Source organism: Perissodus microlepis, chromosome 3 (genome assembly GCF_051167445.1).
Source record: "Perissodus microlepis isolate ML-2025 ecotype Zambia chromosome 3, ASM5116744v1, whole genome shotgun sequence".
NCBI classification, from domain to species: Eukaryota; Metazoa; Chordata; class Actinopteri; order Cichliformes; family Cichlidae; genus Perissodus; species Perissodus microlepis.
In genome coordinates, this window is record NC_140463.1 from 3,519,841 (window position 1) to 3,545,866 (window position 26,026).

General features: G+C 41.5%; 1 protein-coding gene across 1 annotated transcript; it reads right to left on the minus strand.

Moving 5' to 3' along the window:
* Positions 1-8,296: 8,296 nt before the first annotated feature.
* Positions 8,297-20,034, minus strand: LOC146389474 (stonustoxin subunit alpha-like). Its single transcript, XM_084912057.1, has 3 exons — positions 19,848-20,034; positions 12,601-12,647; positions 8,297-12,426 (listed from the first exon to the last, which is right to left on the minus strand). The coding sequence occupies exons 1-3, from the start codon at positions 19,901-19,903 to the stop codon at positions 11,888-11,890; spliced, it is 642 nt and encodes a 213-aa protein (XP_084768183.1). The 5' UTR covers positions 19,904-20,034; the 3' UTR covers positions 8,297-11,887.
* Between the last annotated feature and the right edge of the window lie 5,992 nt (positions 20,035-26,026).

Genomic DNA, 26,026 nt, shown 5'->3' on the forward strand with positions numbered 1-26,026 from the left:
TTTTCCTGCAGTATATAAAAATTGGTGTATCTCAAAAATAAAACTATGACGACACTCAAAATAAATTTCTTGTTGTTGGAAACTATTTTGTGCAACTTTTTTGTATTTACAGGTTTGAGGGATAAACATCTGAAATTTCTATAACTACAAATATATGTAAAAAAATGAAGAACAATTTAAAAAAAATTTGTTGTTTATTTCACTTTTTTGCAATTTATGTAGTTACTATGGACTTAATGCATACACATTATTACAATTTGGTCTATAACAGTTGTATTGATGTATGGCAACTTAAATTGCTCTTAAAAATGGCACTACAGCATGTAAAAATATAAAGATAAGCTGTGGCAGACTTCTATGGTAGGTCCTAAAGGGTTAAATAAACAGCATTTATACATCCATTTTCCTCTGCTTACCCAATTCAGATTCAGGAGGGCAAAAGTTGGAGCACATCCTGGACACGCTGCCAGTCTAAAGTTCCTCTCATAGCACATATCGCTCAGTTACTCAGTTCAATTTTATTTATACAGCACCACATCACAACAACAGTCACCTCAAGGCACTTTATATATTAAGGTAGACCCTAAAATGTTACATATTTTGAGAAAACCCAAAAATCATATGAGCAAGCACTTTGGCGACAGTGGGAAGGAAAAATTCCCTTTTATCCATTCTTTATTTGTCAAGGGATTATACAGACTTGTACACATTATATGCATCTTACATGACATTAGATTTTGCAAACCAATTTGGCTTTTATTTTAAACCAAAGAGCTTGTCACAGTCTGTGGTGGCAGACCGTGAGTTGCAGGAAAAAGCAGGCCCAAATACAGGACTCTTATGATGAACAGTGAATTCATTACCAATGAATGAATGAGGCAATGAAGAACATTATATACAATCCCAGCACTGTGGCCACCTTGGCAATTTTCCCTGAATCCCCACACAGAGAGCGTGTCCATGAAAAAGCTGAAATAAGCACCTCCAAAAAACTGAACTCTTGTGAAAACACACTCAGCTCCCGACTCGAGTTTAGACTGACTGGAGCTCAGTCACACTGTGCTTTTGGTGCATTTTAACCATTCATATTGGATATTACAGGAAGTAACACCTGCTTATGAGTAAACAAATGGCTTTGATTTTGACACTGTGATTTCCATGCCACCATAAGATTTAGCACGAATAGAAGGTTATCTGGCACCTCAATGCCTTATTTGGAAACTGAACATTGTTTAAAAGTATGACAGAGAAAAGAGTATGTATGCATCCAGGTACGCACAGGCTCACTCCTGGTGGCTGCGTGTCGAGGCCTGGAGCCTGGGGCTTGCTCGGGCCCCTTCGGGGGTGGGGTGCCCTCGGCCTCTTGGCCTGGGGCTTGGTCACTCTGGCACAGCTGGCTGCCGGCGGAGCTCATGGGCACGTCACTGCAACCCCCCCAAGCTTATGCTCTGAGGCTGCTGAGTGACCCCTCATCTGGGACTTCGTGCCCTGGAGGACGGGGCTGTGGAAAAACTAGTCCATGCATTCATCTTTAGCAGGCTTGATTACTGTAACAGCATCTTTACAGGTCTACCTAAAAAATCAGTCAGACAGCTACAGCTCATTCAGAGCTCTGCTGCTCGAGTCCTCACTAAGACCAAAAAAGTGGACCACATCAGTCCAGCTCTGAGGTCTTTACACTGGCTGCCTGTCCGTCAGAGGATAGACTTTAAAGTTCTGATGCTGGTCTATAAAGCTCTGAATGGTTTAGGACCAAAATACATCAGTGACCTCCTGACCCAGTATGAACCTTCCAGGTCCCTCAGGTCATCTGGATCCGGTCTTTTATCAGTTCCCAGAGTCAGAACCAGACACGGAGAAGCTGCATTCAGCTTTTATGCTCCTAATATCTGGAACAAACTCCCAGAAAGCCTCAGATCAGCTGAAACACTCAGTTTATTTAAATCCAGGTTGAAGACTCACCTGTTCTCAGCTGCATTTGAATAAAACACCAAATCCACACTGTTTTACTTTTAAGCTTAAATTTCAAAACTTACATTTTAACTACTGATTTTATCTACTGTTTTTTTAAATCAATTTTAAATCATGCTTCTTATTTGTTTTTGTTTTTTAATGTCTCTGTAAAGCACTTTGAATCACCTTGTTGTTGAATTGTGCTATATAAATAAACTTGCCTCGTGGGTCTTTCACTGCAGACCAATCAGACTCTCCTACGAGGCCTGCTGACAAGGATAGCAAGTAGCTCAGACACCAATCAGGAAACAGTCCAGTACATCAAGAAGAAGCTTAGTGAGAATCTGTCTGTAGAGAAAAGCATCAATCTGTTTCACTGTCTGAATGAACTGAATGATCGTTCTCTAGTGGAGGAGATCCAACAGTCCCTGAGATCAGGACGTCTCTCCACAGATGAACTTTCTCCTGCTCAGTGGTCAGCTCTGGTCTTCATCTTACTGTCATCAGAAAAAGATCTGGATGTGTTTGACCTGAAGAAATACTCTCTTCTGAGGCTGCTGCCTGTGGTCAAGGCCTCCAACAAAGCCATGTAAGTAAACATTGTGAAATTAATTGCCTGCACTGCAGTCACATAGTATTTGCAGGAAATATTTTCCTTCTTCCTGATTTCTTGTTTTTTCCCTATTTGTCACACTTTTAAATCTTTCAGATCATCAAACAAATTACAATATTGGACACCGGCAATTCAAGTAAATACAAAATGCAGTTTTTCAATAAACTATAAAAAATGACATTTTATAATAAATGAATCTTTCAAATTACTGTGGAGGAATTTTGACCCTACAGTATTGTTCTAATTAAATGTTTATACAGTGTACTGTAGTCAGCGAAATCTACAGAAGAAACATATCAGTATACATCCTCCTTCATTACAACCTAATTAATTTAAATACTTTTTAAACATTTTTGCAAGTGACATGGAGCTTAAAATTTGACATGTTTATTTAGGGAACAAAAGCACACACACACACACACACACGCACACACAGAAAGTTATTTGCAAGTGCTTGACATGGCACTTTCTTTAATTGTTATGGTTCTGGGGCTGTGGCCCAGTGTTTTGATTATGTATTATTGTTTATTTGTCTGTTTTCTTCTTGGTTCATGGTTACTGGTGTTTTGGTTTCTGTTCTGTATTCCTTTGCTTGTGGAGTCCTTTGCCCCTCATTTCACTCTGGTCTCTGTACTCTGTGTTCCCTCAATTCTCTGTCAGTGTTGTGTCCCTTTATTCAGTCTGTGGATTTCCTGTTTTATTTTGAAGGTCTGTCTCATGTTACTGTATTCTGTATTACTTCCTTGTCTTGTCTTGCCTAATAAGTCCCAACTATCTGTATACCTGTTCCACGTTTACTCATCCTGCCAGTTTATTTTATTTTAGTCCCTGTCAGTCAGTACTTGTTGTTGCATTGTTAACGTCGATTCTCCCTTATGCTGTGTCTCTCCTGGTGTTTTCATGTGTATTTTGGTTCTAGCTCTCCAGCTTATGTTTGTTTGGCTTTTCCCTAGTCAGCAATAAAGCTGCTTTTGAGTTCACATTTTGCCTCTATGAGTCCAGCGTATGGGGTCCTCTTCTCCTGCCTGCGGAGCGCAGCATGGTCTTAATAGAAAGTGTTAGAGAATTGTGGATCAATATGATTGTCATTGTGCAAGATGTTTAGATCTTTAGCAGAGTGATTACATCTTTAGGATGAATGCTGACTTCGGTTTCCTACACAGACACACAGACACATATCACTGATCACATCACATGCTCATAGAGACACACACATCAGATGTTCTCTGTTGCAGACACACATGACACATGTTCACATGTGAGTGTTTTATCTGTTGCATGAATAATTCGATGTTTGTGCGACCAGAGAGTTATTGAAAGGCTGCGGGGGAGGCTAGCTCTTTGGAGTTGTCTGGGATCAGGTGAGGAGCTTGCAGCTCCAAGACCCTGGTCCTATCAGCTCCCCTTGCAAGTTAAAATGGATTGAGCTTTGTCTTGCTTTCTTCATAGGAATAAGTCTAAACCAGCAGGGCCTGCGAAGCGCAGACCTAACAGAAAGTGCTGAGTCCCTGGACCAGTCCATCTAACCACGCTTTCATGCATAGTGGTCACTACAGTGGACAGCTATTCAAAGGCTGTTTTCTTGTATTTGTGTCAGTGTTCATGGTGTACTTGCACATAAACCAACCTGTTCTCACTCCCGACGCGTAGAATACCTAAACTTCTTATGCTGACGCTAAAGGTACCCTTCCACCTTTTTATGAATCGCTGTGGGTGGTCAGTTCATTCCAATATGAACCCATTTGCGGCGATAAGACACGCTTCTTCTTTTTTTTTTTTCCTGCCTGTCCTGTTTGGCTCTTTCGCCATCAGAATTATTGTCTAAAGGCGAAAAAAGATGCCCAACAGATTTACTTTACCAAATGGACCATCCCAGCGTTGCCGTAATAGTCTATTTGATTCACCTTTTATTGTTTATTTTATTTTATTTTATTTTCACTTGTTAAATACGGGACAGACTTGACTGGGGAAAAGAAAGAGGGAAAGAAAAACAGCGGGGAAGAGGAACGGTGATAAAGGGCAAAAAACAAAAACCAACAAAATAAGCAGACAAAAAATACATATATCAATCACCTGATCACCTGTTGAGAAAGAAAAAAAGAGAAAACAAGCAGAAGAAAAAAAAGAGCAACATAATAAACAACATCATCATGATCTATGGGAATGTAACAGTAAAAACGAAATATTAAACATTATTGTGCAGCACGTAAGATCGACAGCGCACAGTGTGCTTTGAGGTAGGAGCCAAAAAGGGTGTAGTTTGTGTGTGTGATCACCCGTGTGTACACCTGTGAGCATGAGCGCGCTTGTTTTTAAAAGGTTCCTTCATGTAATGATTAGGGGTGCAATGATATTCGTATCGATATTGAACCGTTCGATACAGTGCTTTCGGTTCGGTACGCATATGTATCGAACAATACAAAATTTGTAATTTATTTTATCAACTTTCCTTCTGACGATGCTGTCTGTGTTGAGCGCTCAGTGAATCTGCGTTCGACTACTCCGCCTAGGCTGCACTGTCGAGCGCAGATCCACTGAGCGCTCAACACAGACAGCATCGTCAGAAGGAAGAGCGCAGGGCAAGCTAGCGAGACAGAAGTTAAGCTCTCCTTGCAACATGGCAAATTGAACCTCCCCCACCCTCATTCAGATGTGGCGTTTGGAATTATTTTGGTTTTCATGTGACGTATGACCCTGATGGTAAGCGCGTCATGGACTAAAGTAAAACAGTATGTTGGATGTGCCACGCAATGCTCAATTACATGGGTGGGAGCTAGTGTGTTAGCGCAGTTAGCTCGTTAACGTGTTGGCCGTCTAGCCCCATGCACGGGGCGATCCGCGGTAGCTCGTTAACGGAGATTTGCCGTGTTGTGGTGTTAACGTCATTTCAAGGAGATTAACCTGGAAGCACTAGTGGGAACACAACGAATATGACTGCACATTTACGCCGACATCATCCTAGTGCAAAGACAAGTGGAAGCAGACAAAAACAACAAGCATGCATGCTACAAACTTTACCCGAGTCATTTAGACAGCCGTTAGCACAGGATTCTCCTTATGGGGACCTGATATGTTTAATATGCTGCTGAGAATATAGCCCAGAAGAAGCGTATAGTATAGCTTTTATTTTGGAAAGAGACATTTCTCTGTAATAAACTCTCTTTTCCAAAGATGAGTGATTCCTCAATCAGATACAGGGCTCGCATTATCGCTCGCCCGACGTCCCGGGGCTAGCGATTTTTCCAGTCGGGCTACCAAAATCTATCTCTGCCCGTCGGGCTATTGTAGGAAGGAAAAATATATGTCAATGCTTTTGCATTCTTTCGGAAATGTAGCTGGGTAATTATGTCATTGGCATCGGTGAGCCACTGTCAACATGTGACATATTGAAATCGCGTTTGAATTTGTGCTTGTTTTTTGCTTTCACTTTGCAATCGCACGAACTGTGTATAGAGAGCGACAGTACTGATTGGTGAGCGATGATAATTTGCGCACCAATTCCTCTGACATCGTCTTATCAATCGTTAGCTTACTATGCAAACATGACAAGTGAAATCTCCCGCAGCAAGCTTAAACATGTGAGAGGTTGATCGCGCAGAGAATCGCTGAGCGTTATGTGAGTGCCTGTGTAAAAGCAGCAGGATATATATTTTAGTTCTGCTGAGCCAAATAAGACAGGTCAGGGTGAAGAAGTGACAGCCAAAGAAAAGCTTACCACAAAACGGAAAAGTTATGACAAATCAGACTATAAGGCAAAAAGAAAGTGCAGCTTTATGGTTTCATGGACAAAATAATTTCTGTGGCTGCGATATGATGAGCTATATAACCAGGGGTGCACATAAGTGGTCCGCAGGTGTGCATTCGCTGTCAAAATAAAAAACACGCACAAGGGTTAGGGTTAAATTTAAAAACTGTACTTTTGAGTTAAAATATATATTTATAATTTTAATAAATGACGAACCGAACCGTGAATTTTGTGTATCGTTGCACCCCTAGTAATGATCTGTTAGAGGGTGTGGGGGGGCCACTGCCCCGTCCTCCAGGGCATGAAGCAGGTATGGAGGAGATCAAAACTCCAGACATCCAGAGGCCCTCAGAACACAAGAGACCAAGGAAGACCAACAGAGGGGCAGCTGTGCCACTATCCCAGAAAGAGCTGAGGAGAGTCCCAGATGAGGGGTCACTCAGCAGCCGCGGAGAAGAAGCCAGGGGGGGGTTGCAGTGACGCGCCCGTGAGCTCCGCCGGCAGCCAGCTGCGCCAGAGTGACCGAGCCCCAGGCTGAGAGGCTGAGGGCACCCCACCCCCAAAGGGGCCCGAGCGAGCCCCAGGCTCCAGGCCCCGATAAGCAGCCACCAAGGAGTGAGCCTGTGTGTACCTGGACGCCCACCCCCGGACACAAAGAACCACCAACGCACCGATGTCTGAGGGTGTCTGCCACTGGCAGGGGGAGTGGTGGGGGGAGATAGGCCTCCATACCTTGGAGGACCTGGGATGTCCCCAGAGAGGTGGCGTCTGATACCCGACCTGACATATAGACACAGACATACAGGCACACACAGATACAAACATCCATTCCCACCCTCATGCTCTCATATGCAATTACTCAACACTCACCCAACGTGGAGACAGACATAAAGAGACACTGTACACACAATCACACTCCCCAAGCGTACTCTAAGCCCCGGGTCTAGGTATCCTTGCCCCTGGAGGGGGAAACTGCACCCAGACCCAGGTAGTGTTACCCTTTTCCCTGCGGTGGGGAGATTTATTTATTTATTCTAAAATAATAATCACTGAATACTATCATCCTAATACGAAAGTAAACTGGCCAGGTGTTTAATGATGTAATTACAAACTTGCAAATTTTATTTGTTTTATTATTATTAATATTATTAATATTTTTTACAAATTACAATATTTATCTACAGTGCGCCTTTAGCGACACGTCAACAGGTCTTAAGCAAGCCAATTGGATGGTTTTTACTGCAATGCATCTTGGGATTTGTAGTAAATGTATGTTTCAAGTTAAGGTCCTGCCCTGATGTGATTTTTTAACACGAGGCAGATCCTAGCTAAGTAAGTTGTGATAAACTGTTGGTAATTTGCATGTTCACCAAAATATTAATCAGCTGATATCAAACTTGAAATGTTTTCACAGAACAATATATGTACCAAGAGAACTACTTCTGCAAAAGGTCTGTGAAGGTTCTCAGTCATCCAGGTCATCGTAGTCAAAGGAGCTTGCAAAGAAAAGCGTCTGGACTTCTTTAAGTTACTTGAAGACGTTTCACCTCTCATCCGAGAAGCTTCTTCAGTTCTAAGGTCAAATGGTGGAGAGTCCCAGATATAAACCTTTTGTGATTTATTCTCATGTGTAAGACACTTGCTTGGCAACCCAGCTAACGTTAGTACTGCTCTATTTTAGCAATGCATCTTTTCTATAATTAATTCAGTATTTTTAACCCTATTCTCGTAATTAACTCAATATTAATGACTTTAATCTCGTAACTGACTTTTTTTTTCTAAATATGGTGTAAAACTGCCTCGTAATATTATTTATTTCTATGGTCAGAAATTATTTTTGTAATCTTCTCACCAAAACAGACCAGAAATAATCCCTACATGTTCCATCTTCATTTGCAGGAATGAGAAAGCCAAAAACCAAACCATGCCCTTCCTGTCAGGCTCCAAACACCTGCAACAGGAAGATGTACAGTGGATGCCTGGGCAGCCTGAAGCCATGAAGTAAGAAACTAACAAGACATGAATATACACATAAAATATTTATTCATAAAAGAGCATAAATAAAAAAGTTATTCACGTCAGAATAACATCGTCACACTAAAGACATCAAACTAGAAAAAACTTCAACTATTTTAATTTAAGCTACCTCTGATTTTTAATTTAATTGGCTATTAACTGAGAGACAAAACATTTCAAGATGGATAATTTAGAACAGTTTAGAATAGAATAGAATAGAATTCAACTTTATTGTCATTGCACATGTCACAGGTACAAGGCAACGAAATGCAGTTTGCATCCATCCAGAAGTGCTTTAGCCATGATACAGATATATTACAATATATATTAGCAATAACATAGATATGTAAGTATATTACAGAAATGGGTCTATTATGGTCAAGGTCAAGGTAACTTTATTTATACCCATAGGCAAGGTAAATTTGCTTTACAGAAAAAAATGACAGCATTTGGCATCCCTTTAAAAACACACATACCTAGTAAAGATATAAACCTCACTGTGGCACATATATAGTAATTTTAATATTTCGAATCAAAAACAGTTCTTATTTAATTCAGTGACAGCAACGGGGACAAAGCTATTTTTATAACGCTTTGTCCTGCATCTCGGAAATAGAAACCTCCGTGCTGAGGGAAGAAGCTGAAATTCACCCCTTAGACGATGGGAACCACTTTTAAGGATTGATAAAGCCATCCTCTGTACCTGCTTAGAGTACAGGGAGGCTAAACAAGACTGTGGCTCACCTATCAGACGACTGGACCATCTCACTATCTGATTTAGAGAGTTTTTCTCTGTGACAGAGGTCTGACCGAACCACGCCACCAAACAAAAGGATAAAACAGACTCAATAAAAGAACGATAAAACAAAGTTAAAATTTTTTGGTCAATGTGGAAATGAGCAAGTTTCCTAAGACAATAAAGGTGCTGGTGACACTTTTTACAAACTGATTTGCAATTTTGATCAAAGTTCAGTTTTTCATTGATTATGGTCCAAAGATATTTATATGATTGCACTTGCTCTATTTTCTGACCTTTAATTAAAGTGTCTGCGTGCCCATTTTGTTGTTTCCTAAAATCAATCACCATATCTTTTGTTTTAGATATGTTCAGCTGGAGATAAGACTCCTCACACCACTGAACAAAGTCATCAATGACTGGACCGTGGTTAGTTTCACCCTCTTTCAGTAAGCTGACAATAACAGCAATATTTAATGATGGCCCTGTTTTCATGTCTGCTCTGACACATATTTGTATAGAGAATGAATAATAAGGGAGATAAGACGCACCCTTGAGGAGAACCTGTGGAGGAGAACACTGGGTCAGACAGAACCCCATTTATTCTAACTCTTTGTGACCTGTCAGTTAAAAAATCTAAAATCCGGCCCACCAGGTTTTTCCTGATTTCAAACTGTTCTAAAAGTCTTTTAATTAAAATATGGGGCTGTATTGTATTACAAGCCGAAGAAAAATCAATGAAAAGAAGTCTTGCAAAAGTCCCTTTACTCTCTACATGTTTAAGAATCAGATTTAATAAAGTCAAAAGTGCGTCCTCCACTCCTCTATTGGGCCTGTATGCAAACTGCATTGGATCCAGCTGATGTTCAGTCTCTTTCATAATCACATTTCTGATGATGATGTTTTCAAAGACTTTCATTACAACTGAAGTGAGGCAACAGGCCTGAAGTCGTTTAGAATTGTTGGATGACTAGATTTAGGGACAGGAACCACGACTGCTTCTTTCCAAAGAGAGGGCACATGTTGTGTTTGCAAGGATTTATTAAAAATAACCTGAAATATAGGACTGAGTTCATCAGCACAAGATTTAATTAGGCGGCCACTAATATTATCAGGACCCTGGCTCTTGTTCACATTGACTGTATGAAAGGCCTTTTTGACATCGCTGAGTTCAATGATAACGTGCTGAGTATCTCTCAGTTTCTGTTTCAGTTCCAAAATATCCTCGCTAAAATCAGAAGAACTAAAACGAGCATAAAACATATTTAAAGCGTTTGCAAAATCTCTGTCTGAATTAAAACCATCTAAAATGATCTGACTGCTGCTCTGGGGATTTTGAAACCCTGCTATGGTTTCATACAAGTCCAGGCAGACCCAAAATTTTTGCAGCAAATTTGCTTTCAAGAAGGTTTTTGTAGCTCTGTTTTGCTTTCAAGATCTCGATTTTCAGTTCCTTGGTGGCTGTCTGAAAATCAGTAACAGCCCCCTCTTTAAAGGCCTGTCTCTTTTTCCTTAAACAGGATTTGACGCTTTTAGTGACCCACGGCTTATTGTTAGCGTAGACTTTAACGCGCTTACGGGGTATAATCATATCTTTACAAAATACTGCATAAGAGCTAGTGACATCCACCAAAGCGTCGAGATCATCTCCACAAGACTGAATGAAAACTTCCCAATCTGTACACTTAAAACATTCCTGCAAGGTAAGCACAGATTCTTCTGACCATATGTCAACATCCTTAGTCTTTGTCTTCTCTCGTTTTAAGACAGTTTTATAGATGGGCAGAAGATGCACACAGCTATGGTCAGAAGATCCGAGGAGGAAGCGGGAGGGATTTATAAGCATTCTTCACCGATCCGTAACAAAGGTCCAACATTTTATCCCGTCTGGTAGGACAGGATACATATTTATACAGATCGCCCAAAGTTGATTTAAGAAAGACATGGTTAAAGTCCCCCATTATGAAGTTTGGTGCGTCAGGAGAGAGCGCCTGCAGCTTCTGCACTACGTCTGAAATGATGCCGCAAGTGGAGGCGGGGTGAGCCCTCGGGTGAATGTAAACTACGGTAGTAAAAAGTTGTGGAAACTCACGAGGGAGATAAAAAGGGCGCAAAGGGCAGTTCAACATCTGGTGTACAAATACACTCTCTAACAGTCACAGCGCTACAGTAACGTTTGTTCACATACAAGCATACTCCCCCTCCTTGAGATTTCCCTGTTACCCGTGCATCCCGATCCCGGCAAAAGGGAGCTCCAAAACCGTCAATTGAAAAATCGGCGTCCTGATCCAGCTCCGTCAGCCATGTCTCGGAAAAAGCCATTACACAGCTGTCCCTGAAGTCTTTCTGGAACCTGACGTTTCCCTGGAGTTCATCCAGCTTGTTCCTAAGAGACTGAGCATTTCCAAGGATAACAGAGGGCAGGGGAAACCAACTGATCTGTTGTCTCCTCAGACGCAATTTAACACCTCCACATCTCCCTCTGGTACGTTATAATGTACACGGTATGAAGTATGTTATGAATATGCTATAACTATAAGTATGTGCAGGCTGTAGTGAGTACAAGCTTTGTACAGGCTATGAACAGGATATAAATATGAAAAACTATACAGAATATGAAATTTAAAAAAATAGACAGAAATATGAGATATACAGTTATACAGAAATGTGAACTATGCAGGTTATAAACAGTGTAAAACATCAACTGATTGAATGCATGAATCTGAAAATGTGTTTCTGAGGGAGAGAGACAGACATGTACAGACTGAACTATCTGTTAGACAGTCAGTGTTTCTCTCACAGGGGGACACTCTTTACACTCCACTCAGCACAGGGACACCGAGGAACCAAACCACAGTCCAAACCCAGGATAAACAGGTTCAGTGAATGTGGTGTTGAAGGTGTGGAGGTGGATCAGAGTGTCAGAGGAGACTCTGTAGAAGGACAGAGTGCCAGCAGGACAGTCCACATACACTGCTACTCTGTTAGAGACAGAGAAGGAGGAGGAGGAGGAGGAGGAGACAGATTCTGATGTCTGGTTATGATAGACGGAACCAGGACGACCATCATAGCATGAAAGACTCCAGGACTGATCATTCCATCCAAACGCACAGTAATCACTGTCTCCTTTCCATCCGATTCTTCTGTAACTCACTGATATAAAAACTCTTCCTCTCCACTCGACCTCCCAGTAACAGCGACCAGTCAGACCAGTTCTACACAGCAGCTGGTAACAGCCATCAAATCTGTCTGGATGATCAGGATATGACTGAACCTCCTCCACATGTGTCACCATCCTGTTGTTATCAGACAGTTGGAGGTTTGTGTGAACTGTGTTTGTGTCGATTGTGAGTTGACAGGAATCTGATGGAGAGAACAAACACAATCCAGCTGCAGTTATTGATCCATCATCTGTTCATTGATTGACACTTTGATGATGACTCCTGACATCAGAGATGTGAATGAGTGATGTGACAGTTTGAAGATGGTTGAATGTGTGCTGCTTTGTTTTCATGAATCACATTAAAACACACTTACACTTCCTCAGACCTGGTCTCAACCATTGGACTCCAGCAGGCTCCACCCTGAAAGGAGGAGGGGGGTCAGAGCAGCACAGTCTCTTTCAGCATGCACACATGGACATTACATGGCTCTCATACACATACTATTAGACACTGATAAAGGAACAGGCCAACATTTTCACAGTTACACTTCAATCCATATGTGGATCAAACTGCTAATAAGTTGGACTGATCCTGTATCTGTCTGTACACAGCTGTATTGAATGAAATATGAATGATTCAAACTCTGACCTTCATTATCTTAATATTCCTCTTCTGTTTAGCTGGGGAGGAAACTGGCCTGCATTTGCTGTCCACCAGAGCTTATCTTTATATTTTTACATGCTGTAGTGACACTTTTTGTAGCATTTCAAGTTGCTCTAAATTAATACAACCATTATATTCAAAATTTTGGTAATATGAATGCATTAAGTCCATACTAACTATAAAAATCGCAAAACAGGGCAATAAACTACAAAAAAATTGATCGTTTTTGATTATTTGACTTATTTGTACGTAGAAATTACAATGCAATATTGTAAAAAAAAAACAAAACAAAAAAAACCCCCAACAACAACAAAAACAACAACAACAAAAAACAGCTTATGCATCAACATAAACTATTTCCACAGTGAAATTTGAGTTCTAAGCATGCCAGAAACTATACAGAAAAGCCAAAAATGACTTTAAAAACCACCAGTATAGGCTCATAAAGGCCCTAAAGAGAAAAACTAAATTTTAAGTGAATGCAGCACCGGCTTCCGCACTATGAGCATCATGTTAGCAAAGGTAGGAGAGCCAAGCACGAAAGACGGCACCGCAGAAAACATTTTTTCGGCGAAAGATTAACAAGTTAACATAGCTGGACTAGCCATCGGACATTTGCATGGTGGGCTGATGACTTATTTATTTTTTTTGTAACGGCATGAACAATGAGAGGTGGTGGATTGGCCAGATGCTGGCCGATTTGTAAAAATAACTCAGTTGTTTGGTGGTGGCTATGGCGGAGCTTCCACAGAGGCAACAGGTGGATGAGGAAAGGGGAGGCAGGAGGAGCAGAGACCCAAGGTGGCCGCCGGTCCGAGGTTCAGGTGAACTGAACTTCAGGTAAGTTATGACCTGCAGTCTATCTGAGTCAGAAATAAACCAAGTTTGGGTGGAGTTTATTTTCGTTGTGCTGACTTTTTACAGTCAGTTACAATAACTCGTACTGCGTGAGCTAGCATGACGGAGTTTCTATACAGCTGTTCGGTTGCTATGATGTTACTGATAGTGAACTTTATTTTATTCATAATGTTAGTTAGTAGAGTGTCCAATGGCTCCTTAAAAAATGGAATGGTCCCTCATTCAGAGAAAATATTATGAGTTTCGTATTGAGCTGAGAAGAGACGCAGTTTGTCCCGTACTTTAGCTAGAATGGAAAAAGACACGAAGCTGGATTTATTCTGTCTTTACACTGCACAGCTGCCTCTTCTCTCACCCCCCACCCTCTTCTGTTGCTACTTCAATCATGAAACTGATCAATGATCAGTTAATCGGCTTTTCTCTCTTGTTTATCGCCCACTTTGCGCCAGAAACAGGAAACCAGCGGCTGTCGCACTAAACAACAGCAGAACATTTAAGCTTGATCAGCTGTTGTTAGAATTTATTTAATATTAATTTCTAGTATCAGCTGATGTTTGCTGGAGCCACAGCTGTAAAAGCTGCTGGTCATGATGTCGGTTTGGATATGTGGTGAGATGGAAACATGAGGATGAAACCAGGAGATGTCCTTACTGAATCATCAGAGCTGAACAGGTGATGGAGAAACAGGTTTACCTTCTAGGTGACATGAATGAGTTGAAGGGAAGTTATGAACTGTTTCTGAGAGACAAATAACACCAGGATCCTTTTTTTATGTAGCTGACAGCTGGTAACTGTGCAGGGGCGGGTCTAGCAAAGTGTTGCCAGGGGGCTAGGTAGGACATTAACAGGGAGAGGGGGGCACAAAGAAATACTTTTCTTTCTTATTCTCATTTAAAATATCTAGCTTTTATTAAATAATTATCTGAATCTTGCGAACAAAGTTTTTATCTGATGAAAAATGGATAGAAATCATACATACACCAACAAGACTGTACATCACTGTCACAACAGCGATTGTTTTCTATGGGCTCAAAATGTGGTCATAAATATTTTGTACTTGTAAATCAGTTTCGTATGTGTAAAAAGAATTTGTGTGTGCGTAAAAAAGATTTGTGTGTGGACTTAGCCAAAAAAAAAACCTGCAAGTTAAAAGTACGAATTTTGACCCTATTTTTCTTCCTTTCATCTGATTGGTCAATGTCATGTCAATCACACATGTAACAATCCAATCAGAGAACAGATGGGTTTGGCTGTCGGAGGGGCGCTTTTTTGAACTGCAGGTCCTTGAAGGGTAATACAGTTTGAAGCTGGAGGATCTCTATATAAATATTCGATAGCAGCTAGGTCCGCTAACTTTCAGTAGCTGTTGAAAGGATAAAGTTGTGCTATATCAGTGGTTAGAAATACCATTATTACTTTAGGATTAGTTTAACACAAAGTCAGGGCTGACCCGGGACCATTGCTGTGAGTCACAGTGCGCAGCATAAAAGTCCTTTCACATCAGACGCAGGATGTGCTGCTAATGCTAACTAAAAGCAAAGGATCCAGAATTTGTTGTGCTGGCTGCTGGGCTCTGTGGGTTTTTGCAGCAGCTCTACCTGTACTAGATGCACCTGCTCCTTGTCGTTTCTATCTCTGACTTTATGTCCTCTACAAGAGTTTCTGTTTTTCTTGCTAGTTCTTCAAATGTTCAATAAAAACATGTATGCTAATTCATAACGAAGAAAGCTTTGTAATGAAGACTGTCATTTCCAAAACACTGCCCCCCGCGGTCCGCAGTGCTGTTGAAAAGGCTGTGGAAGTCCCTATATTAAACACGTAGACCTGTGACACAAAAATCACCAAACTTGGATGACCACAGACTGTTTTCCTTCGTGGTGATGAAGGAAAACGCTGGGTTGACATGTAAAAGGGCATTTATTCCCTTCAAGGACCTGCAGTTCAAAAAAAGTGCCCCTCCGACAGCCAAACCCATCTGTGCTCTGATTGGATTGTTACATTTGTGATTGACATGACATTGACCAATCAGATGAGAAGAAGAAAAATAGGGTCAAAATTCGTACTTGTAACTTGCAGGGGTTTTTTTGGCTAAGTCCACACACAAATATTTTTTACACATACAAATCTTTTTTACACATACACACATTCTTTTTACACATACAGAACTGATTTACAAGTACAAAAATATTTATGACCACATTTTGAGCCCATAGTTTTCATTCAAAGGCTTTAATACCTGGTGGGCTGGTCTCTAGTCAAAATGCCCAATTTTTTGTCCCAGTCCAGCCCTGCAGGTTAATACTGGCAGTGTCACCATGCCAGCTGACTGTATTTCATCATCAGCCAGTGTTGTTCTTTATACATCAATATTACCAAAGTTTACCATAAGGCAGCATATAAAGTATTTACTTGCTTTCAGGTTTCATTCAAATGTTAGTCTTTTCATTCGTTTCCCCACTTTTTTCCTGTTTCAAAATCAAACACCAGTTTGTGAGAAGATTATCTTCTTTTTCTAATAGGCATTGGTTTTGCATTGGCATTGGCTTATTTGCCAATTGTATGTTAAAAATGTTTGTATTTTAATATTCAAAAATGTTTTTGCCCAAAACATATGTGCACTATACAGGGAGTGCAGAATTATTAGGCAAATGAGTATTTTGTCCACATCATCCTCTTCATGCATGTTGTCTTACTCCAAGCTGTATAGGCTCGAAAGCCTACTACCAATTAAGCATATTAGGTGATGTGCATCTCTGTAATGAGAAGGGGTGTGGTCTAATGACATCAACACCCTATATCAGGTGTGCATAATTATTAGGCAACTTCCTTTCCTTTGGCAAAATGGGTCAAAAGAAGGACTTGACAGGCTCAGAAAAGTCAAAAATAGTGAGATATCTTGCAGAGGGATGCAGCAGTCTCAAAATTGCAAAGCTTCTGAAGCGTGATCATCGAACAATCAAGCGTTTCATTCAAAATAGTCAACAGGGTCGCAAGAAGCGTGTGGAAAAACCAAGGCGCAAAATAACTGCCCATGAACTGAGAAAAGTCAAGCGTGCAGCTGCCAAGATGCCACTTGCCACCAGTTTGGCCATATTTCAGAGCTGCAACATCACTGGAGTGCCCAAAAGCACAAGGTGTGCAATACTCAGAGACATGGCCAAGGTAAGAAAGGCTGAAAGACGACCACCACTGAACAAGACACACAAGCTGAAACGTCAAGACTGGGCCAAGAAATATCTCAAGACTGGTTTTTCTAAGGTTTTATGGACTGATGAAATGAGAGTGAGTCTTGATGGGCCAGATGGATGGGCCCGTGGCTGGATTGGTAAAGGGCAGAGAGCTCCAGTCCGACTCAGACGCCAGCAAGGTGGAGGTGGAGTACTGGTTTGGGCTGGTATCATCAAAGATGAGCTTGTGGGGCCTTTTCGGGTTGAGGATGGAGCCAAGCTCAACTCCCAGTCCTACTGCCAGTTTCTGGAAGACACCTTCTTCAAGCAGTGGTACAGGAAAAAGTCTGCATCCTTCAAGAAAAACATGATTTTCATGCAGGACAATGCTCCATCACACGCGTCCAAGTACTCCACAGCGTGGCTGGCAAGAAAGGGTATAAAAGAAGAAAAACTAATGACATGGCCTCCTTGTTCACCTGATCTGGACCCCATTGAGAACCTGTGGTCCATCATCAAATGTGAGATTTACAAGGAGTACACCTCTCTGAACAGTGTCTGGGAGGCTGTGGTTGCTGCTGCACGCAATGTTGATGGTGAACAGATCAAAACACTGACAGAATCCATGGATGGCAGGCTTTTGAGTGTCCTTGCAAAGAAAGGTGGCTATATTGGTCGCTGATTTGTTTTTCTTTTGTTTTTGAATGTCAGAAATGTATATTTGTGAATGTGGAGATGTTATATTGGTTTCACTGGTAAAAATAAATAATTGAAATGGGTATATATTTGTTTTTTGTTAAGTTGCCTAATAATTATGCACAGTAATAGTCACCTGCACACACAGATATCCCCCTAAAATAGCTAAAACTAAAAACTACTTCCAAAAACATTCAGCTTTGATATTAATGAGTTTTGTGGGTTCATTGAGAACATGGTTGTTGTTCAATAATAAAATTATTCCTCAAAAATACAACTTGCCTAATAATTCTGCACTCCCTGTATGTCAGTAAAAATACTATGCAAATATTGATGTCCCTATCTGCTGAATAAATACTGACTGATTGTATCTCTTGTACTTTATCAACACAGTATCTAAAAACTTTGCACCATAGTGGTTAAAATCTCATTCTATTAAGAGTTAAAAGCGCATTTGGTTATTAGGTTTAAAGGGTTATTGAATTATGGTTAACGGTTGGTAGAATTGTTTTTAACATTATCTGCCAATTACATCTGCCACTCTTCTCCAAATCTGTGCCCCTACCTGGCCCCCCCAACAAAAGTTTTCTAGACACGCCTCATTTTACGTTAGTTGTAAGTCACAACTAACCAAACAAGCTGGTTATGAAACTCTTTGGGAAGGTCAATGCCAGGGTGCTGATGAGGAGAGTCCGTCCGTTAGTTGAACCTCGGATACAGGAGGAACAATGCAGTTTTCGTCCTGGTCGTGGAACACTGGATCAGCTCTTCATCATCTCAAGAATACTTTAGGGTGCATAGGAGTTTGCCCAACCAGTCTACATGTGTTTAGAGAACTTGGAGAAGGTATTCGACCATGTCCCTTGGTGGGTCCTGTGGGAGGTGCTCCGGGAATATGGGGTGTCTGGCCCATCACTACGGGCCAGAATCCTTATACACCATTGTAAGAGCTTGGTCTGCATAGCCAGCAATAAGTTGGACTTGTTCCTGGTGGGTGATGGACTTCGCCAGAGCTTCCCTTTGTCATCAATTCTGCTCATAATTTTTATGGACAGAAATTCTAGGCTTCTAGGCTTAGCCAAGTGGGTGAGAAGCTCAGCCATTCGAGAAATGCTAAGAGTAGAGCCGCTGCTCCTCTGCATCGAAAGGAGCCAGTTGAGATGATCTAGAGAAGGATGCCTCCTGGGGGCCTGAAGTTAAGGTTATTAGAAGTCAAGTCCCTTTGGATAAGTTAACTGATACCCTCGGTCTGCTTACTTCTCATCTTTCTCACACTATCAGGAATCTCGGAGTGTTTTAGATAGCTATTGTAAATTAGAGAAGCAAGCATCCACAGTAGTGAAAACCAGGTTACGCAAAATTGCCAATCAAAGCCTTATCTTTCTCGAAGAGATCAAGAAACACAAATTCATGCCTTCATCACTTCTAGACTGGATTACTGAAATTCTCCCTATTTCTCTCCATTGCTCAGTTAGTCCAAAATGCTGCTGCACGTCTTTATCGGGTGTTAGAATGCACACATCACTTCAGTTCTGGCTCCATGTCAAATATCATATTAATTTTAATATTAGTTTACTTACTTTTAAAGTTACAAATAATATGGCACCCAGTTATTTAAGCCAACTCCTCAACATGGATGACCCCAAAAAAGTACTGATATTGTCTAACCAGATGTTCTTAGTACAACCAAGGTCTCAATTGAAGCATAGAGGAGATCTGGCATTCACAGTAGCATCACTCAGACTCTGGAATAATCTGCCAGAGGACTTCAAAGTCTATTCAGTCTTTTAAATCACATCTTAACGCTCACTTTTTCACTTTGGCTTTTATATTCAAGTTCAGAAAGATAATTTCTAACCTTCACTAAAGCTGTTTCTATGAAAGCTGACTAAAACTCTTCAGATAAGACCTTCCTCTCCAGAGGACTTGTTTGACAACTACTCTTTCAAGAATTTTTGATATGAAAGGTAGGCTGGAGTTTGGTCTATAATTAGCTAAAACCACTGAGTCAAGAGATGGTAAATACATACAAGAGAATGATGGCCATGACAACCCAATGCCCAGTGAATATTTCATGCAGCAGAAACCCAAGAAAGAGAAGCAAGAGGAGGAACCATCATGTAAGGAGAGGCCCCTGCACGATATGTACCACGGGCAGATAGACACTTCCTCGCACATCCAGAAATCCTATCAGTGGTTGGATAAAACTGGACTGAAAAAGAGCACGGATCCATACCTGAGAGCGTCCAGTCTCCAGCCTAAATCCCTCAGACCAGCTGACAGATGCTCCATTCCTGAGTCTCCTGGTTGATTGTAGCTCAAGTCCAGCTCTCTCAGATGGGAAGGGTTGGCACTCAGAGCTGATGCCAAACAAGTACAGCCTTCCTCTGTGATCAGACAGCCTGACAGACTACATACAAAAAACAACAACAATTCAATCTATTTGGATCCTTTCAATTGAATTAAACAGCATATAAGGGATGATTCCCATCAGTCAGCTCATGTTTCTTAAGAGTGTAAGGGAGCACCCTACAATAGAGGTCATGATTCAACTTTCTAGGAGAGACTGCTGTTAAAAAAAAGGAAAAAAAATATGTAGGTTCCACCTTTGGCTCGTACCATCACCAGGCAAATTGAAGATATAGCAGGGGACACTAAGACACAGTTGTTGAAGAGGTACATAATTCAGGTTAATGAGTCTACTGAAATTGACGGCTAATACTACTTGTATGTGCAAGATATATGTGTGCATGACAACATTTTTTTTGCACTGTCACTACCAAGCAAAACCAGTGGTGTAGAACTATTCAAAATGCTGTAGGCTGCGGATCTCTTAAGATCTCACTGTTGGGTTTGTAAGGCCATGTTACTCCTAAATTTCTATCTTGTTCAAAGAGAAGATAAAAAACAAAGTTCTAATCTAATCGACCTTAGTGTTCTCCTTTTTTAAAAAGAATCGATAAGAGAATCGATATAGAATCGAATCGTTAAACAGAATCGAAAATGGAATCGGAATTGTGAAAATCTTATCAATACCCATCCCTAGTGTTGCCTGGTGTGGTATACCCCAGCTTCTATGGCTCTTGTGCTCAGAGCTTGTTCCTGTGTGGCGATAACTGGTGCCTCTGTGCTGTCTTTAGTCCAGCTTTGTCCAGCCACTGGTAGGATTTCTGGATGTCAGCCATCTCCTTGATCTGCCAATTGTACATACCATGCAGTGCCTTGTCCTTACAGGATTTTCCTCCTCTTCTTTGGTTTCTGTTGCCTGAGGTATTCACTGAGCACGCTGTCAGTTTGGGCCATTCTCCCGATGTACTCATTTTTTTTTGCCTCATCCTGGACCATGGTGCTGACACTCACCAGTCCCTGGCCTTGTTCCTTCTGCTTAATGTACAGCCTAAGGGTGCTGCATTTGGTGTGAAACCCTCCATGCATGGTCAGGAGCTTTCTTGTCTTGATGTCAGTGGCTTTTATCTCCTCCTTTGGCCATCTTATTATCCCAGCAGGGTATCTGATAACGAGCAGGAAGTAGGTGTTGATAGTCTGGATCTTGTTCTTACCGTTCAGCTGACTCCTCAGGACTTGCCTGACCCTCTGCAGGTACTTGTTGGTTACTGTTTTTCTAGCAGCCTCTTCATGGTACCCATTTGCCTTGTAACTGTTGTCTATGTCTGCAATGTCGCCTAGTGGTAGTTTGATCCCCTTAGTTCCCACTACTTTCCCTCTCTTTGTTACCATCTGACTACACTCCTCTAGTCCGAATGACATTACAATGTCATTTCTGTGATACAATGGTATACAGCTTGATGTCATCTATGTACATGAGGTGGCAGGTAGTAGTCGGTATCCGTAGCCAGTCTTGCCAATGATCTCACTGAGGGGCTTCAGGCCTATGCAGAACAGCAGTGGGTACAGAGCATCTCCTTGGTGGATCCCGCACTTGATGGCAACTGGTGCTATGGGTTTGAAGTTGGCCTCTAGTGTTGTACGCCACATCCCCATTGAGTTCCCGATGAAGGCTCTTAGGGTCCTGTTGTTCTTGTATAGGTCTAGGCATTCCAGGGGCATTGAGTCGTAGGCCTTTCTGTAATCCATACAGACAGAGTACAGGTTGGTCAGCCTGGTCTTGCAGCCTTGGCTAATTGCTCGGTCTACCTGTAGCTGGTGTTTTGCACCTCTGGTATTTTTGCCAATCCCTTTATGTGCCCTACTCATGTATTGACTCATGTGCATGTTCGTCTTGGTCGCTATGATGTCTGACAGGAGCTTCCACGTGGTATTACGGCAGGTTATTGATTGGTAGTTGGATGGGACCGGCCCCTTCTAGGGTCCTTGAGGATCGGAACTGTCTGGCCTTTGGTTAGCCATTCTGGATGTCTCTCATCGACTAGCAGCTATGTAAGTGAAATTGCCCCCCCCCCCACCTTCTTCAAATCCAACAAAAGTGGTATCAAACGTTTGTGCTACGTTTGTGCTGGTTTGTGCGCCAAAAATTTTCGTTTGTGCCGCTATCGTTTTAAAGATATCAGTCTGCGGGCCAGAACCCACAGACTGAGAGACAGCTTCGTCCATCAGGCTGTCAGGATGCTGACCATCTCTGAATTGAGAAGGGGGGCCCAAGGGTACATCTTTCACCATCTTACAATGCTGTGATTGTAGCCATTCCCCACTTTCTGTGAATGGTACTCATGGCCATTGATCAGTAGGCTTTGATTAGTTGTCATTGATCAATGGTCACAAGAATTTGCATACTAACAATCATGGAACTAACCCCCCAGCACATTGTTCATTCAGTGGCGCTAGTTTCCTTCACTATGCAAATGTACTGTTTATAAGGTTGGGGAAACCTGCAGTCAGCTGAGACTGAAGAAGTCACTTGGATGAGTGACAAAACGTTTCTCCCACTGAAAATGTCCAGATGAACAGAATCAACCTTTTGGAATTTACTTACCTGGATGATTAAGCACGCATCCAGACGTTATTTTATTAATATTTTTAAAATGATCGCGGCACACACAAAATGTTTTGCAGCACAAACCAGCACAAACGTAGCACAAACGTTTAACATAAATTTTGTTTGATTTGGGTAATGTGGGGGGGCTGGTTGACCTTTTGACCTTTACATTTTCATTAATATCTTTAAAACAGAAGCAGCACAAATGACAATTTTAGCAGCACAAACCAGCACAAACATAGCACAACTGATTGACATCAATTTTATTTGATTCCATTAATGTGGGGGGGCTGGTTGACCTCTGATGACCTCTAGAAATTTTTTATTAATATCTTTAAAATGATAGCAGCACAAACGAAAATATTTGCAGCACAAACCAGCACAAACTTAGCACAAACGTAGCACAAACGTTTGACATAAATTTTGTTTGATTTGGGTAATGTGGGGGGGCTGGTTGACCTTTTGACCTTTACATTTTCATTAATATCTTTAAAATGATAGTAGCACAAACGAAAATTTTTGCAGCACAAACCAGCACAAACTTCACTCACATCTAGCAGCTGGTTCATTTGTGCTGCCAGATGCTCATGGAGTGCAGTCACCTTCTTCAGCCAGGTGTGAACCATGTCAGGTCTGATGCTGTCCAACTCTTGATACTGGAGACCTGTTCTTGGATGTCTGCCACTGTGATGGTTACTGGACCCTGTTCAGGGAGGTCGTTGTAGTCTGTCCTTGGGTCCACTAGCCACTGAGCATTGCCGTTATGGGTTGCATCCTTCTCCAATATTGTCTTCCAGTATTGCTCTGTCTCCAGCCTTGGGGGTGTGGTTTTCATATTGTTCCCTTGCCACTGAGAGTACACCTTGGCTGGTTCTCTGGAGAACAGCTGGTTTATCCTTCTGCCTTCTCTCTCCCAAGTGTACCTCTTCAATCAGCTGGCCAAGGCTGTGAGTAGTTGCTTGGCAGTTTCTCAGGCAGGCCTCGGGTATGGACAGCTTGCTATAGTTCTTGGACACCTTCTTTGTCGCACCTTTTTGCAGCTCCGACAGTTGGCTAACCTCTCTCCATGCTACCTTGATACTAGCCTCCAGACTCCTTCTCCATAGGGGGTATTGCTTCTTATGGCTGTTCAACTTGTAGCCAAGCATCTCACTGATCACTCCTGCTGTAGTGTAGATCAGCTTGTTAGTCTCAGTAATCGTGGCTGTAGGTATCGTCCATAGCGCTGCATTTACATCATCTAGCTGATCTGCTGAGGGTACTTCATTTATTCTTGCTAACCAGCTACGGGGACCCAGGTTTCAAGCTTCGCAATTATCCTATTTTTCAGGTCAGTTCCTCTTGCACTCAACGATCCTTCTGCCATTGCACTTGAGGCTTGGTACCCAATCTCTGGTGGGGGTGATAATATCTCCCCACTGACCTGTAGTCCTGGCTCCTCCTTGCCATAGCATTTGTGTTGTACCTCGTCAATCTCTAGCTGCAAGAGCAATCTCTTCTTTCGAATGTTGTAACACTGAGCTACTAGTGATGTGTCGGTCGCGAACGAAATGGCTCTTAGAGCCGGATCTTTGACGTAAACGATGCGAGCCGGCTCCTTATCGCAAGCCGTGTTTTTTTTTTCTCTCTCACCCTCTCTGTCGCACACGAGCCTTGTGCTTTACGCTGGGAAGAGGCGGGAAGTGCGGTAGTTACACTCGCAGTAGCACAGGAACAGAGCGGGAGGGAAAGAGAGAAAGAGAGCCAGGGACAGCTTGTACATGCATTGTCTCTAGGGGCCACCACATATTTATACATAAACATATATAAATAAAACCACTTTTTTTACATTAGTAATTCCTTTTGTGCATAATTTTATATTATTGTTAATAATAAATCAATTAAAGCAACAAAACCACCTGAAGAGCCGGTTTGGAGCCAAAGAGCCGGCTCTTTTTAGTGAGCCGAGCCGAAATAGCCAGTTCTCTAAAAAGAGCCGGAAATCCCATCACTATGAGCTACACATTTCACCGTCAACTTGGATGATGAGTATAGAAGATTCCATAGGTCCCTCATCCTTTTCATGTAACCCCTTCCGCCAGGGTTACTTGCGTAGTAGCATTCCAACGAGGCCACATTTTCATTTCTTACCCACCGATAGAGCTGTGCGATATGACCAAAATTTCATATCCCGATATAAAACATCTATTGTTCCAATAACGATACAAATCACAAAAATGTAATATTTTCTGTAAATTCTGTGAATCTCAGGTAGCTGGAGTGTTTCCAGCTGGGCTCATGTACCTGGAGTCGAATGTTTTAACTGATGCATGAAACAATACATTTTTAGACATATTTGAGTATTTATTACACGGCGTGCTGCAGGGAAAAGCCTTTTCCAACGTTTGAGTCTAAGGTTTATTTTTTAGCACCTGGCGGCTCTTTTTTACTTCTCAGCCATAAATACTCTGCATACTTTTTCACATGATTCAGTTTATTTTGAAAAGTCTCAACAGGATCTTGAGCTTTATTGTGAAAGGTTTGTGGAAAATAAACAAGCAGACTTGCAATGTTTTTACCATTGTTGTTGCTAACGACAACGCATAAAAACAGGCACTTGTCCGTCCGTAGTGTGGTTATATTAAATATAAGAGAAACACTTTAAGAAATTAATATAGCCACTACAGTGACCATCAAAACAATATTGCCGTAAACATTTATTTTGTGACACCACGAAACAAATGATAACGTAAAATGAACCTATAGATGTTTATATACCCTCATCCGATATATATCGTTATATCGAACAGCTCTACCCACTGATGCTTTCTTGCTTCAATAGCCCACTTCTCATCAGGGTGCCCTGGTTCCTCAAAACCTGATGTGGACCTTGTTGAGCGAAATGGAAGAGCCACCTTGGCAGAACAAGATTAAGCTGTTCCTCTAAAGGACAAAACTCACTCTTTCAAGGATGCCAATGTTCACATTTTCCATTATGAAAATAGGGATGCAAAACAGACCTAAATCTTTGAAAAGACCAGTGCATAAAACATGTTTCTATTGTCACACTAAGTGTCACAGTTTTTAAATTTTAGAGTTTAATAATCCACTGAAGAAGCAACTAAAATGGCACCTGCAATTTCTATATAGGTTAGCAGTTTATGTAAATAACATTTTAATTATCAACAGTATCAATCAGAATCCTGACCTTAGAATTTCCAGTGTGCAATATGAACTCATCACTCCAATGCACAGAGACTTCACTCCTGAATCCCGTAGCTCATTGTTACTAAGATCCAGCTCTCTCAGACTAAAGTACTTGGAGCAGAGAACTGAGGACAGAACTTCACAGCTTCTATCCGTGAGGTTGCACACACTCAATCTGAAGGACACACACAAAGAAAACACTAGCTTTACATTGTATTGATAGTGGCAGTTTGTAGATTTGACAGTTCTAATCTTATTTTAGAACTGGCTGGAAC

What these genes read in the sequence shown, in the direction of transcription:
- LOC146389474 (XM_084912057.1), bottom strand. Translation starts at nt 19,903, where the DNA reads ATGGAGCATCTGTCAGCTGGTCTGAGGGATTTAGGCTGGAGACTGGAC. An exon ending in TGGAGACTGGACGCTCTCAG is followed by an intron (nt 12,648 to 19,847) that starts GTATGGATCCGT and finishes TCCTCCTTTCAG; the next exon opens with GGTGGAGCCTGCTGGAGTCC. An exon ending in GAGACCAGGTCTGAGGAAGT is followed by an intron (nt 12,427 to 12,600) that starts GTAAGTGTGTTT and finishes TCTCTCCATCAG; the next exon opens with ATTCCTGTCAACTCACAATC.